General features: G+C 36.2%; 1 protein-coding gene across 1 annotated transcript in view; it reads right to left on the bottom strand.

Moving 5' to 3' along the window:
• Positions 1-15,846, bottom strand: part of LOC135075346 (GATOR1 complex protein NPRL2) — a 90,394-nt gene that overhangs the window by 67,822 nt on the left and 6,726 nt on the right. Inside the window, exon 3 of the mRNA XM_063969781.1 lies at positions 11,572-11,698. Coding sequence (XP_063825851.1) covers positions 11,572-11,698 — 127 coding nt within the window. The remainder of the gene's footprint in view (positions 1-11,571; positions 11,699-15,846) is intronic.

Genomic DNA, 15,846 nt, shown 5'->3' with positions numbered 1-15,846 from the left:
AGCTTGTAACAATCTTTTGTTTTTAAAACCTACATTTTGGGCCAAAGGGTTGGGCCAACATATTGGACAAGATATCGGTAGTTCTGTAGACAACATAATATTGTGTTAGTCATACGATGTATATTTAAACGTGCCTCTAAAAATAAATAAACAAAAATAGACCGACAGTATATATAAGTCACCGAAATAGCGAATCCAAATAAAGCTCTCATGTGATTCATTAATCATTCACCAGGTCTTAAGAGTACATTATGTATAATGTAGTAAACTTATTGAAATATTATCCAAAATTATTATTTCACACACTATCACACGGAGATAAGCACGTACATTATTTATTATGTTGTAATAATAATGATAAGACATGATAACGCCCAGACGCTGATAAGAGCTGGTAATGGAAAAAGTGTTTGGATTTATTGATAATGATATGCAAGTTAACGCAATATTGCTATTTATTAATGTGTTTTGTGGTCTACTTCCTAAAAACTTCTACTTGGTTGGGTTTTTATTGGCGGTCAAGCTGTAAATCCTGGCTACACAGGAGTTGCAGCGGTGAGAACGAGAGGTGGGAATAGTCCCGTACTTCCCAAAAAGTTTTTTTTCGGACGAACTAGTGACGGTATAGTATAGGTTTCGTTATTCTTAAGTCTATGTAGAGTCGCGATTTAATAGCTCATAAAATGTAGGTATGTGAATTGAATAGTGGTGTCAACTACCCACAACAATACAGACAAATAAAATACAAAATCGAAAAGACCAAATCTAGGCGTTCTTATAATGTTCTATAATATAAAAATGAATCGCAAAATAAGATGTTGGTAAGCGCATAACTCAACAACGCCTGGACCAATTTTACCAATTCTTTTTTTTTAATGTTCGTTCAAGTATGGTTGTTACGGCGAGAAAAAATCGAATAATTTCTTTATTTTACATGGTGCTTCTCAATATCAGTGAATAAAGTGTCAACTATTCAAGTGATAGAGAACGAAATTGAACCTAATAAACTGATTTTATCGATAAAAGGTAGAAAATAACCCTTTATTTCTCTCCTATCACATGGTAGGAGAGAAATAATGTTGCAAGACATCGTCGAAAGACAAAAAGTACTCCGTTAAGACCCAAATGAAAGCCCTCATTCTGCCTTACATAAATATTTTTGTCAGCTATTCTCAAAGACGATTTCCAGCACTTTAGTCTGTTTATTTAGGTTACTTCAAGTAGAATTTCGGTCTAATTCAATTCAATGAGGCCGACATTCTGCCCCGGCCGCGGCCGCCTAATTTGGGCCCTTTATAAATAAATAATCCTTGGACTTATACTTCCAAAGTAAGCAAAACTTGTATTATGGCCGGACGACACTTACTATTTTTGGAAATAAATATTTATAGAAACGTACCCAAAACACCCAGATTAGTAACAAAATAAATGTTCATGTACACAAATGTTTGTATTGTATTTTATATCCTTACGTAGTTTTTGTAGCTTTGTATTAGATGCGGCCTTGATGTCGTTAGACGCATAACATATTAATCCATTTCTATTCATAAAAGTATAATGTGATAAACCAATGTTGTTTTCAAATAAAAACTTTGATAATTTTGTACGCCCTAGTCTTTATATTCTTCTTGGACATTTATAGCGCCTTTTATATGTAACTAGCGGCCGCCCGCGACTTCGTACGCGTGGATCCCGTTTTACCCCCTTGTGTATTTACCCTATTTATAAGCAAATAAAGAATTTGAATTAGGGGTGTGGAGTTTCGTAAAATCCTTTCTTAGCGGATGCCTACGTCATAACATCTACCTGCATGCCAAATTTCAGCACGATCCGTCCAGTGGTTTGGCTGTGCGTTGATAGATCACTATGTCAGTCAGTCAGTCACCTTTGAGTTTTTGAGTTTAATATTTAGATTCCGCCTTGATATCGTTAGTAATACTGGTGTAATCTAAATAACTTACTCGACAGACGTCGTTCTGTCTAACAGTTGGATAGGGGAGAGTTTATTTATTTATTTATACTTCAATGCCAAAAATATTAACGTTTATCCACAGTCCTCAGGGAATTTAGCCTAGGCGCAGAGTGTCATGCTCTGGGGCGGGACCACCTTAACGTAGGTACATATAATATATACGAAAGAAATGTATAAAATATGTATATAATTGTAGACTTAGTTAAAAAAAATGTATATCTATAGTTTTTTTGTAAACATTAATTCAAAGTGGTCCCGCCGGAGAGCATACTCCCTAGCGGGACCACCTAGAAGATTTCGTTACTGAAGGTTTCTGAATTCGTTTATAAGACCATAAAAATGTATATTAAATGTATACAAATCTGCTATACTCAATTTTTTATTTGATTTAGTATAAACCGATTTACGGCAAATTTAAAATTTCCTTTCGGAACATTTAGGGGAGACTGGCCCAAAGCGGGCACCAAGAAAAAAACACATGTGAAATGAGAAGTGAGTGAGTGAAGCGAATCTCATGAGCATGAATACTATGTGACATGGAATTTCCACAAAAAATTTCATCCCCTATTTTAATTTTACTCCCTTTTTTACCAACTTTAAAGGCAATATAGGCGATGTGTGAAATTGTCTAAAGATTTATTATTATTATTATTAATATTTGTATCTAATCAACAGCCCATAGTGAGAGGACACGTTTCTGAGCCGTAGTTGGATGCGACGATTGACCTCTTTCTCGATATTGAATCTACGTAGCTGAATCTTTTGTGCGAGGTAGACATATTGTCAACAATCTTGAGAATCTAGCTCCCAATCGAAACTGGGTAAGACGCAACATGGGCCTTATAAACAAGCTCAAAGTTGCAAGTCAGCTCTGCGTCCTATGTGCCCTGCCCATTGCCACTTCAGCTTGCTAATCCGTCGGGCTATGTCAGCGACTTTACTTAGTTCGTTTACGGATCTCTTCATTTCTGATTCGATCTCAAAGTCAAAGTCAAAATTTCTTTATTTGTTTAGACTAATAAATAGTTCTTACAAATCGTCATTTTGTTCTTAAGGAGCCTCTACATGTCTCATAATCTTTTTATACCAGCGCTTCGAGACCAACATTTGGCAAGTGCTGAGAAGAAGCGCCGCAACAAACTCAGTCAGTCACCACTGTCTGCCGGTTAATATAAATAAATAGAAAAAGCAGTAGTAGGTACATTTGATTCAGGAGCAGTTCACTGAATTTACCACGCATTCTTGTATGGTGTATCTTACAAGAATGGGTATACAAAATTGCGTGGTATATTAAACAAGGTAGTAACGTGCTAATATCTAGACTTACAGATTAAGATACTTAAATACTAGTAGAAATGACTCGCATTAATAAAGGACATCATCCACGTTTCATATATTTTTGGTCCAAAATCAAAAGTGCCGGCCAACAAAAAAAAAGTGCTGTATTCTGACAGAATACGTCTGCCTTAGCATTTGTTACTATGGCACCAAAGCCGTAGCTCCACTGTGCGTCGAGTATTTGAGATCTAAAAGTCATCGACTATTCATACATTTTTTGTTCAAAATCAAAAGTGTCGGCCAATAAAAAAAAAGTGCTGTATTCTGACAGAATACGTCCGCCTTAGCATTTGTTACTATGGCACCAAAGCTGTAGCACCACTGTGCGTCGAGTATTTGAGATCTAAAATTCATCGACGATTCATACATTTTTTGTTCAAAATTAAAAATGTCGGCCAATAAAAAAAAAGTGCTGTATTTTGACAGAATACGTCCGCCTTAGCATTTGTTACTATGACACCAAAGCTGTAGCACCACCGTGCGTCGTAGTATTTGAGATCAAAGTCAGTCGTTTCATATATTTTTAGAACTCAAATACTACGATGCACAGTGGTGCTACAGCTTTGGTGCCATAGTAATAAATGCTAAGGCGGACGTATTCTATCAGAATACAGCACTTTTATTTTTTGGCCGGCACTTTTGATTTTGGACCAAAATGGATGATGTCCTTTGAATAACTTGGATTGACCAGTCCCCGAAAGCAGCGCCTGTTCACAGACATGACGAGTGAACCAGCCGTCGCTTCACTCGACCATATTAGAGGGAATGTAATGATGATCTCGTAAAGAAACACCGAGCATAGTCCTCTCCATAGCACGCTGTGCCACTTTGAGCTTATGTCATAAAAACTTATTTCGTTTTGCATAATCTGTATGTTTTTTTCCTATTTTACCTTAAGGTGCCCGCTTTGGGCCAGTCTCCCCTAAATGTTCCGAAAGGAAATTTTAAATTTGCCGTAAATCGGTTTATACTAAATCAAATAAAAAATTGAGTATAGCAGATTTGTATACATTTAATATACATTTTTATGGGCTTATAAACAGTAGCGGCGTAAGGGGGGGGCGGTGGGGGCGGTCCGCCCCGGGTGCCAAGCATCAGGGGGTGACACAAGTCGCGCAGATTAGTACTCACTGGCATATCTGCATGGCAAATCTGCGGTCTGTCATGATATGGGGGGGGGTGGGGGGTGTGATTGTCTTCTTTCAATCTTCGAATCGGTAGGTAACCCCAAAGTGCTGGGGGGGTACCAGGGGGTGCCATAGGATTTGTGACGGGGGGGGGGGGGATCGCCCCGGGTACCAACCCATGCTACGCCGCCACTGCTTATAAACGAATTCAGAAACCTTCAGTAACGAAATCTTCTAGGTGGTCCCGCTAGGGAGTATGCTCTCCGGCGGGACCACTTTGAATTAATGTTTACAACAAAACTATAGATATACATTTTTTTTAACTAAGTCTACAATTATATACATATTTTATACATTTCTTTCGTATATATTATATGTACCTGGGCCATTCTTATTCTTACGCATTTTTGTGTGAGATGTAAGAATAGCATATGTTTTTAAAGAAAATCAGTGCACTGTATATTAATTTACTTAGTAAAATACCTCTATTAACTAGGCCCAATATCATTTTTATCATAAAACTATTAGAAGAATATTAAAAAAAAAATTACAAGTCCAAAATGTCACGGACCGTGTAGTGTGAGATTCCCGGATTTGGACATACAATATTTTTTTCTGAAGAGATGTTATGTTATTTTGATATACATTACAGTAATTATGCAAGATTAATACATGTTATATAAGACTGTTAAAAATTTATATCAATAATAATTACCATTTTTGATTTTGAACACCAAACATTGTGTGAGCAGTTTTTGTGTCACAACCACGTGCGCCACTTTAAATATGCGTAACTCGGTAAAAAACTATCTTTGATATTGATGTTACGGTCAAAGTGATAAATGTGAAAATTATGAATAATCGCCGGTTATTATGAATAATTACCGCATGATTTGGTAAATGTGATTAATATGAGGTCATTTATGTGTGTATAAAACTAAATAGGCGGCTTAGGGGTGGCCCAAGGGCCACCCCCGCCGCACCTTAACCTATTTTTCACTTTAAATCAAAACATTATGTTATAGACATCATGGAAAAGTAATATTATGCAAAAAACATTAAAAACTTATTATGCCAAATTATATTAATATATGATATCAAAACGTTCAAAAGTTTGGCTGTACAGGAGCATGTACACAAGATGTTGTTCTTTTTTATGAAATTTGTTAGTACTAAGGTTGAATTATTAAATAATCACTGTTAAATGTGATTTATTTATCACTTTTACCGCGACTGTCGGTAATTATTCATAATAACCGGTTATTATTAATAATTTTCAATTTATCACATTAACCGTAACATTGACATCCCTTGCTAAGTTTTTTTTAGAACAGTAACATTGTCATCTTATTAGATTTGCAAATAGCTGAACGTAGTGAGTGAGCCGCAAAAAAATATTTCCTATTTATTTGAAAAAAGGGACAACCATAACACGTCCATCCCGTGTACGGTTTTTAAAGGTAGGTATCAATGTCACGCTATTGTATAAAACATAATTATGTACCTCATGTAGTATAGTTTCAGATAATTGCACAAGATCTGCTAATTCACAGATAGTTTTTTGGATATATCGGACACGTTCCAAATTGTCACGGCCATGGTATTAAAAATGTGTCATTACCGCAAACTATTTAAGTACATGGTCGTGACATTACAACGCGTGGTCGTGACATTCTATTTTTATTATTTTAATAGTTTTTGTTGTTCTGCTAAATTATTTTGTGTATTGTGCAATTTTTAGGAGTAGCCTTTTAGTAAGTGTACTTATTTTTCGCTAGTATGATTTTCTAGATGCCACGAAGGAAAAATTATTGCACTTTCTCATTTCTGCAGTAATATCAAATTTTACTGAGACAGCTCCCGGTAAAGGCCCTGCAGAGGTGGTCGGAGTTGTTTTAAAAGGAATTGCTATTAACCATATTTTTAGTGGTACGGTGACTATGAAACATGTTTAAGTTGTCAAAACCAACTGTTATGTGAATCCTACAGAAATCTCATTTGATACTCAATTAGGTACCTACTGTGTTTAAGATTTACTATTTTGTTAAGCATATTATCATATCGAAACCATGTAGGTAGCATATCGGAAGCATGATCAGATAGTGCCAATAATAAAAAGTCTATTTTTTTATTATCTAGTAGATATATTAACTACCTGACGGTATTTTTGATCTCAATTTTAATTAAATTTTTAACACCTTTGTTGATGAAACGAATTTAGAGTATTTTATTGTTAATCAATTTAAACTATTATAATATAAATTTAACAACATAAATATTATTATTTACAGTAAAAATGTAAAACTGTCACATCCGTGTCATGCAGACTCATGCAGTGTCACAGCCGTGTTTACGTAGGCTATTTTGTTTCCTTTCCGAGGGCTTTAAGGTTGTCCATATACATCAAAAGTATGCTTTTGGTTTATACTTTCGATACACATCGCAAAAAGTTAAAAAAAAAAATCTTTAATTTTTAAAAAAAAATTGGCACAAATTTAAGAATGGCCCACCTACGTTAAGGTGGTCCCGCCCCAGAGCATGACACGGCGCAGACCACCGACTTTTAGTTGGCCGATAGTTGGGCCCGATTCTATTTTGTATGAAGAATCGGCCGATACCAAATCGGTGTAATCTATCGGCCAACTCAAAATCGATGGTCTGCGCCTAGACTTAAAGGTTTTCCGAGCGATGTTTTCAGCATTCTCTAACTTCGTCGGACTTTCGTTCTCAAGTTTTATATACTTACGAGCAAAAATATGGAATCATCCCCTTGTGTTTTGTACCGAGCGAACTTAAGAACTGAATGACTATGTATGTTTCTGTGGTATTAATTTAAAGTTTATAATATTACCTTTAAAATGGTGCCATTTTTATTTGCCTTCTATTAGTCATTTAGTTTTTGTGATCGCTAGAAACAAATAGGGTGATTCCATATTTTTGCTCGCGAGTGTACTTAGCAACACATAGGTACAGCGATTTATTTTTATTCACATAAAGTATAACGTGTGCGGCGTGCGCATTGCACGATTTGAAGTCTCCTTAATTTCTTGCACGTGTATTATGTTCTAAAATGCTATGTATTTCAGAACGAAGTAATCTTGCACAAAAGTAAAGGGAACCAAACACTTCACACCTATATTGACAGTACGATAAGCTAAACACTGTTGCATCTTATGTGGCTGTTTTAAAAGCTATTTTCCAACAAAAATGTTTAGTCTGATGTGCTGTCGACTGGACTTCTAACTCGAAAGGTCATTTCGAGTTTATACGCTAATTCTTACACCTCTAATGACTTTGCAAATACGCTTCCTACATTGTGTTAGGGCTGTATTCACGTTGAAGTTCTTGAGAGAGATTTCAGAAATAACGCTCGCTCGAAGTTAGGTTTCAAATTCGAGCAAAAACCCACTCTACGTGCTGAAAGGGGTTGTTTAATTTTACTTTTCAAACAAAGTTATCTATGAAAGTATTACGTATGACAAATGACAATATCGCGTATAAAGTTGGTACCGGACTCCTTTACCAAAGGTCACGGGTTCGGTCCTCCGTTGTGCTCCTATATTACGAACTTGTATAAATCTCTGGGTGTTTGGTGTTAAAAATCTATACTAATATTATAAAGCTGAAGAGTTTGTTTGTTTACTTGAACGCGCTAATCCCCGGAATTACTAGTCCGATATGAAAAATTCTTTCAGTGTTAGATAGCCCATTTATCGAGGAAGGCTATAGGCTATACAACATCACGCTGCAATCAATAGGAGCAGAGCAACAATGAAAAATGTTGCGAAAACGGGTTTTCATGCGTACGAAGTCGCGGGCACAGCTAGTTTATTAATATGTATGAAACTAATACACACCGTAAAGACAAAGATTTCATCTAAACCTATAATGGGAAAAATCAATACACTTTACATCGATTTGAATAAAAAATGCCAACTTGCGTACGCGCATAGCAACCAGTGCGCTGCCGAGCGCACCGCGTGAATAATTTCGCGCCGAGTCAACAAGCACGTTGCTATTTGCTATTAAAAGTTTAAAAATGCTGTTAAATCACGAATAATGACAAATATTTAATTAACTTGCAGCTGAGTACAAAAGAGATGTAAAAAGTTCTGATGTATGCTTCAAAAAGGTAGTGTCATTAAAATCTGTCAAGTATTTTGTGCAAAGAGTGACAAATTAACATCTAATTAATTCTATCCTCACGAATTCTACATACTATTTATTCTGTGACTACCTATTTTGTCTTTTTAATGAAGTTTGCATGGCATTTGTTGACTCGTGGATAAAATTTTCTCGTGTTGTTTCTATGCAATGTTGAGTTAAAATTTGCTAATTTTTTAAGTATACTTTGCCATTATCAGATTTAGATACTTGGATAAGTAAATTATCTAAACAGATATGTCGATATCAAGGTAATAAACTAATAAATGATATGAATTAATAAAATCAGCAGGAAATACAAAGAAAGGTCCGAACTCCAAAGTTAAGTAAATAAAAAATAGAGATTTTATATTTATGTTACAAAGTCTCTATTAAAGAAACATGTGGAAAAAATCTAATTAATAACTAAGAAACGGCATCATAGGTACTTAATTTAACATTTTAATCTTATTATGTTGTAGTTAGTTGTTCTTTTACTACAAAAATGTACAAAATGTTTGTACTAGTAAAGGAAGTACTACACAGTAGATAAATTATCTACTGTGAGTAGGTACTATATCAGAATAAAAAATTATTACCATGATTATGAAGTTTATCAGCGACAGACAGAACTTCAGGAAGGCGAGGCCGCGGGCATAAACTAGTTCATGATGTTTTTAAATTTAGCTTTTTTGGTCGAAATAAAAATCCCTTTGAGCCATGCCTTTGAGGGTTTTATGTCTGAGCCCTTAGCTTCAAACGTTTTTTAGGTGTTTGATATTTATTTACGAGGGCGACTGTTTAACTTCGGAGTTCGGCCTAACAAAAGACAGATTAACCTTTTATAAGTCACTTCAAACACTTCTTTCTTTTTGCTATTTCTTTACTTAACAATTTCCTTTATTGTTTTGTGAATAAAGGTTATCAAAGAACAACAAACGGTAATCGAAAATAACGTTACAAAGAATTGTTTTATGTTTTATTTAATAAATACCTAATTAATTAAGTTTCACACTTTAATCAGCCTGATTGCCCGCAAAGAAATAGGTATTCCGTGCTTCGAAGGACATGTTGTTTAGGAATAACTACTTTTGTCTGAAACTTCGTCTGAGTAGATCTTGATTAAATGAAGCCTACATGATTTTCTATAAGTGGTGAGTGTGGTGACATTGTAAAGATTAATAAAAATCGAACAGTTATAAACATACAGAGTATTGTGATAATGTGTACAGAGTATTTTTAAAAACGTGTTTTGTTTCAAAACTGGGGGCACGGCAGTGCCCCCACCAAGTCGAGCAAAAAAGCGGCACGGCCGTACCATCCTTTTCTCGAAGCAATTCAGGCCATTTTCGACCGCCTGTAACTTCGTTGTGGATAAAACTAGAAGGCTGAATTTTCATTAGCTATGCAGGCATTGTAAAGACACGGTATATTTAAAATTTCATTCAATTTGAACCAGTAGTTTAAGAATTATAACGGGTCAAAGTTACTTAATTTTGTCACTCACTGACTGACTCACTGACTCACTGACTCACTGACTCACCGATCATCAAAACTCTAAGGCACTTCTAGCAGACCTAGAAGCTTCAAATTTGGAATATAAGTAGTGTTTGGTGTATGAATCAAGGAAAAACTAAAATATTTGGGGGCACGGTAGTGCAACCGCCAAGTCGAGTAAAATTTTTCAATTTCGGTCCAGTTTTCTAGATACATAACTGCTGTCTACAAAATACAAAAAGAAATGATATTTGGGGGCACGGTAGTGCAACCGCCAAGTCGAGTAAAATTTTTCAATTTCGGTCCAGTTTTCTAGATACATAACTGCTGTCTACAAAATACAAAAAGAAATGAGATCCCATCAAAAACAATACTTGTCAAAAAAACCAAGTCTCGCAACTCAGTTGTTCTACGGTAAAAAGTTGTGAGATCCATGTAATACCAAGTCCAGGCCAGGAAATCTTTAACGTTTTACATAAATATATTGACTTGGCCATCGCATGAAAACACGTGTAAATTAAATTATTTAGTGCGATGGCCAAGTCAATATATTTATGTAAAACGTTAAAGATTTCCTGGCCTGGACTTGATATTACATGGATCTCACAACTTTTTACCGTAGAACAACTGAGTTGCGAGACTTGGTTTTTTTGACAAGTATTGTTTTTGATGGGATATTGTTTACGCCAAACAAATGATTTCTAGTCTACGAGTATGTTATCAGTAGAGAGAGATATAATCGCCCACTTATAAACATGCACAAATTATTTCTATCCACAGTTGTCCGTATAATCGCTCAACTGTAAATAATAAATAAGCATTATTTTCATAGCTATCATACTACTAGTATGTTAACCTGTAGGTGCGTAAATACAGGGTGTTAGGTAATGTACAAACGCCCTGGAAAAGGCCTAAGTACTGAATAAATGATTTGATTTAATTTGAATATCTGGGTTAGTAGTAGCTCAACTAGCTCACCCCCTACATTATTTCTCATAGGGATCTTTAGGCACACATTGGCTATATCTTGGTTCGACGGTTCATCAACTGCTTAGGTAGGTATAGATCTTTTTAAATAAACAACTTGAAAAAATCGAAGGCGGGAATCGAACCCACAACCATTCGCTTGCCGGGCGACTAGCGCTCTTCCAACTTATAAGGTATAGATCTTAACTCTTTTGTTGTTTAATTATCGTTACACATAGGTATGCGAAAACATGTACATTGTGTAGTATAGTTTCTTTTGGTGTATGTCTCTATAAGTGAGTGAAGGGTATATTTTTACTTTTAATTGTTATTTATTTTATGTACGACAACGATTATTTATCTTTGTTTTGTTTTACTGTGTTCTCATGTAAGTGGCATAATTTGTCTTTATGAGAATAAATGTCTTTAAACAATATTTTTCACTGTATGTTTTCCGAAAAAAATAAAATAAAATAATAGCTGTTATCAGCTCTCCCGTGGAAATGCACATAATAACTAACAGCTCACCTGTAAGTGTGCACATGCGCCTGCTGTTGATGTCCTGTAGCACCTGCCTCATGAGCCCGCAGAGGGCCTTCGCTTCTCCTGAAGTGGACTGCTTGGACAGCCACTCGCTTTCTAACTCCATTGATAACTGGAACAAAGGTTTCTATCACTTTTTATTTAGGTGAATAAAGCCGTGTGGTGACGACAGAGTAGAATACATTTGTCACCAACCCCTACTCTTCCCGCGGGTGTCGTAAGAGGCGACTTAGGGACTACACACACATCAGACAGAGAACGGGTGCTCTCTGAAAAATATGAATCTTTTAAACTGCGATCTCCAACCCGCCTTCGTAGAGGGGGCTCATAGTCCAGCAGTGGACTGTAAAGGGCTGTTGATGATGATGATTCAGGTGAAAGTTAGGTGAAGCAAAGGGAATCTTGGACAATGGATGGACATGGAGGAATTATTGGAAATAGGTTCGAAGGTAAGAAGGACCTTAGCGCAGCTGCAGTAGCCGCTTCGAATGTTAAGTTTTTCAGACTTATGAATCTGGACCTAAAAAAATTGTATATCTATACCTTAGTGTGAATAGTGACCGTATCTTGCGCTGCTTCTTTTCAGCACTGGCCCATTTATTGTCCCGAAGCAGTGGTAGGGTTAATACTGGGACGTGTAAAAGTGCTTTTTAAAGGCCTACCTACATGCAAAAATAAATGAGATTTTTTTTAGCGTTTTTTTGTGAGCACTCGATGCAAATTAATTAGTTCTAATCGGCTTTCTAACGGCTTAGCCCTTCACTGGTCTGGTTTTTTGGCGGTCAAGCTGTAGATCCTGGCTACACAGAAGTTGCAGCGGTGGGAACGAGAGGTGGGAATAGTAACGTGTGTAAACCTACGAAAAATAAGCTGCCTCCTTTCCCAGCATTTTCTCATACGTTTAGAAGCCGGTGTTTTGTTATCGCGAAATTATACCATATTGAGCATAAGTATATGCTCAGAATGGTATTGGCTTGGTTTTACTGCCTTGCCTGCGTGAGGCCTCCTTGGAAATGCTATCGTGGGCGGTTCATATCAATTACAGTCGATTTACGACTCCCTGGGGTTTTCGGGCTAACACATTATTTTTGTTTTATCTATACTTTTATATTGATAATAAAATTGCAAAAAAATATATATTAATTTTGAGTACCAATCCTACTAATATTATAACTGCGAAAGTTTGTGTGGAATGTGGATTTATGTTTATAACTCTTTCACGCAAAAACTACTGAACTGATTATGATTAAGCTTCACAGTATTATAGTTTATACCAATTATACCTACATTAGAAAAACATATAGGCTATAATTTATCATCTGTGACAAGCTAAATTTCACGCGGCGAAGCCGTGGGCAAACGCTAGTTCTAAATCAGGGCCTTCAAATCAATCTAATTGTAAATAATTAAGATAAACGAACTAAAATAGAAACGAACGTTTAACTTTCAATCAACAGCCGTAAATTTTACTCCGGTTTTCGGAATTAATTGAACTAAATTAAAAACAAACTATTAGCAAGAAACAACAATTTGATTAATGAAATCGGAGCGTAAACAAGGCCTAAGCAAGTTATGGCCTGGCTAGACAAACTAAATAGGCTATTATAAATGATTATTAATTTAATTTGGCAAACGTTTCGCTATAACCATAGACTTTAAAACCGCACCTACCTATTTAAAGTAACTTTATCGCATTCGAAACGATATGAAAATTAAAATCTTAGTTCTTCTTTTGTCTTTTTAACCGACTTCGTAAAAAGGAGGAGGTTGTATTCTTGATGAAGTATCTTCTTTAGTGCATAATTGCAATTCTGTTGCCACAGTATCAAGTGTTTTTATAGGTATTCGGTTCTGTTTACTAGAATAAAGAATAGATAAAGTAAAGTAAAAACCTATACCTATCTTGATGCAAGCAAGGTAAATATTTGAAAGTAGGTATTATCAGTATTTTTCATTGGCGTACAAACGTCGTCTTTCACAATTTCCTCAAGGACAGGTCTTATCAATATTTAAACTTCGTACAAAACATTATAAAATATTTTTTCTTTATTTTCCATACAAATCTGCGTTTACCGGGTTGAATAGCCTTTTATCAATGAACATTAAATGTTATGTAAAATTAAATTAATATTGTTTGTTTCTCGATGTATGGAAATGTAACACCAATGCTGATAATATTGCTATAAACTTGTTTACGTTGGTTATAATAATATGAGATTTTCTCCTCTAGTAGAATTATATAGGTACCTAACTTTATTTTATATTTAAATACCTACCTGCACTGTTGTTTACTCTTTCTATCTTTCAGTTTCCTGTTATAGTTCACCAACTTTTCGTGGATTTTTCCGATAGTTTACGAATCCTATTAAATCGTACTTAGTTACCTAAGTATTTATTTAATTGTTTCAAATAGGTACGTGTTTATGCAAAAGCGGTGGAACGCATTAAGTTGTAAACAACCTAGACTTAACGAGAGATAAAGTTTGCAAACTAATTTCCTAATAAATAAACAAACTAGTCGATAATGGGACTTAGGGAGTTTCTTATATGGTAGGTAGGTACAGTTAGCGTGAAATAGTTCGCGACACCCAAAGTAGCCAAAAAGTTCGCAACACGTCTTTGGAATTGGAATAAAGTTTTGTTGTCAATTTTTAGGCCACTTTAGGTGTCACGAACTACTTATTTGACGCTGACTGGATCCTTGGGATCCGGAACACGAAAATAAAATACTTACCGGGTCGCGGCATTGCCTCATTATTTACAATCAATCATACTCGTTCACAGTGGCGGCGTAGCATGGGTTGGCACCCGGGGCGGTCACCCCCCCGTCCCCCCGTCATAAGTCCTAAGGCCCCTGGTACCCCCCCAGGATTTTGGAGTTACCTACCGATTCGAAGATTGAAACACAATCGTACCCCCCCCCCCCCCGTATCATGACATAGACCGCAGATTTGCCATGCAGATGTGCCAGTGAGTACTAATCTGCGCGACTTGTGTCACCCCCTGATGCTTGGCACCCGGGGCGGACCGCCCCCACCGCCCCCCCCTTACGCCGCTACTGCTCGTTCATAATCTAGAGACGTTGCTTTCTGTCACACTAAGGACCATCGTCAAGGGTGTTATTTTTTGCATAACAAACTTGTAATAATGGCCATACGAAGTTTAAATCATAAATAAACTAGCTTTTGCCCGCGGCTTCACCCGCGTGAAATTTAGTTTGTCACAGATCGTCATAAATTATAGCCTATATGTAAATTTGGGTTATAAACAATATAATACTGTAAAATTTCATCAAAATCCGTTTAGTAGTTTTTGCGTGAAAGAGTAACAAACATCCAGACATCCAAACTTTCGCATTTATAATATTAGTAGGAAGTAGGATATAAGCTGAGTGAGGGCATAATAAAGTTTGGGAAATGGAGTCTAGCTAGACAATGTAGGATGATGACAGATTAAATTCGCTTGCTACCTCGATATCGTACGTTAATTTTGTGAGATTTCGCGCGCGATTGGTATTCACTCTTGTAGGAATGTGTTCCTAAGATATCTTATAAGAGAGTTATAAGAATTTTTCCTATCAGATTTTGATTCTTATTGAAATAATATCCCAACAAGAATTCTAATTTGATAATTTCTAATAACAGCAACCAGCAGTGTGCCTATTGTGATATAAGTAATTCTAAGCTACTGGATTATAGACTAAACCTAATCACAGGCGCGGATCCAGCCCTAAAAAAAGGTTGTGGGCACAGCCACCAAAAATTAGCAAAGTGAGAGTTGGATCACTACATGCCCGGACATACTTAAATGCCTATCGATCTTATTAATAGATCATAATTAAAACAAGCCCATTAGGGTTGTGGGCATGCCCACAGTGCCCACAACGGTGGATTCGCGCCTGCCTAATCATAATGTATCTTACATGGAACATAGTTAAGTCCGGGCAACATGGAGACGCGCGGGCGGCGGTTACCGCGGTAGACGCGTATTTATGTTCCTCTGTATTATGTTGTATTTAAAAATGGTTAAACTTGAAATATCACAGTAATAATTTACAAGAGTGTTCCCCTGCACCAGTCTCCTCGACCTATAAATACAAACGATATAGAAGTGCCATGGTTGCGAAGTAGTGAAACAAAAACAAACAGTGATTTTAAACGGCGACGGGCGACAGTGATTCTCGTTAAGTGCAAATTCGTCGGTCATTGCCTACGTGACTAGTCAAACCGGTTCACCGTCCGCTAGTGAATTTACGTCATT

This window comes from Ostrinia nubilalis, chromosome 10, assembly GCF_963855985.1.
Source record: "Ostrinia nubilalis chromosome 10, ilOstNubi1.1, whole genome shotgun sequence".
NCBI lineage: Eukaryota > Metazoa > Arthropoda > Insecta > Lepidoptera > Crambidae > Ostrinia > Ostrinia nubilalis.
Note: the sequence above shows the minus strand (reverse complement) of the source record. Positions and strands in the feature narration are given on the sequence as shown.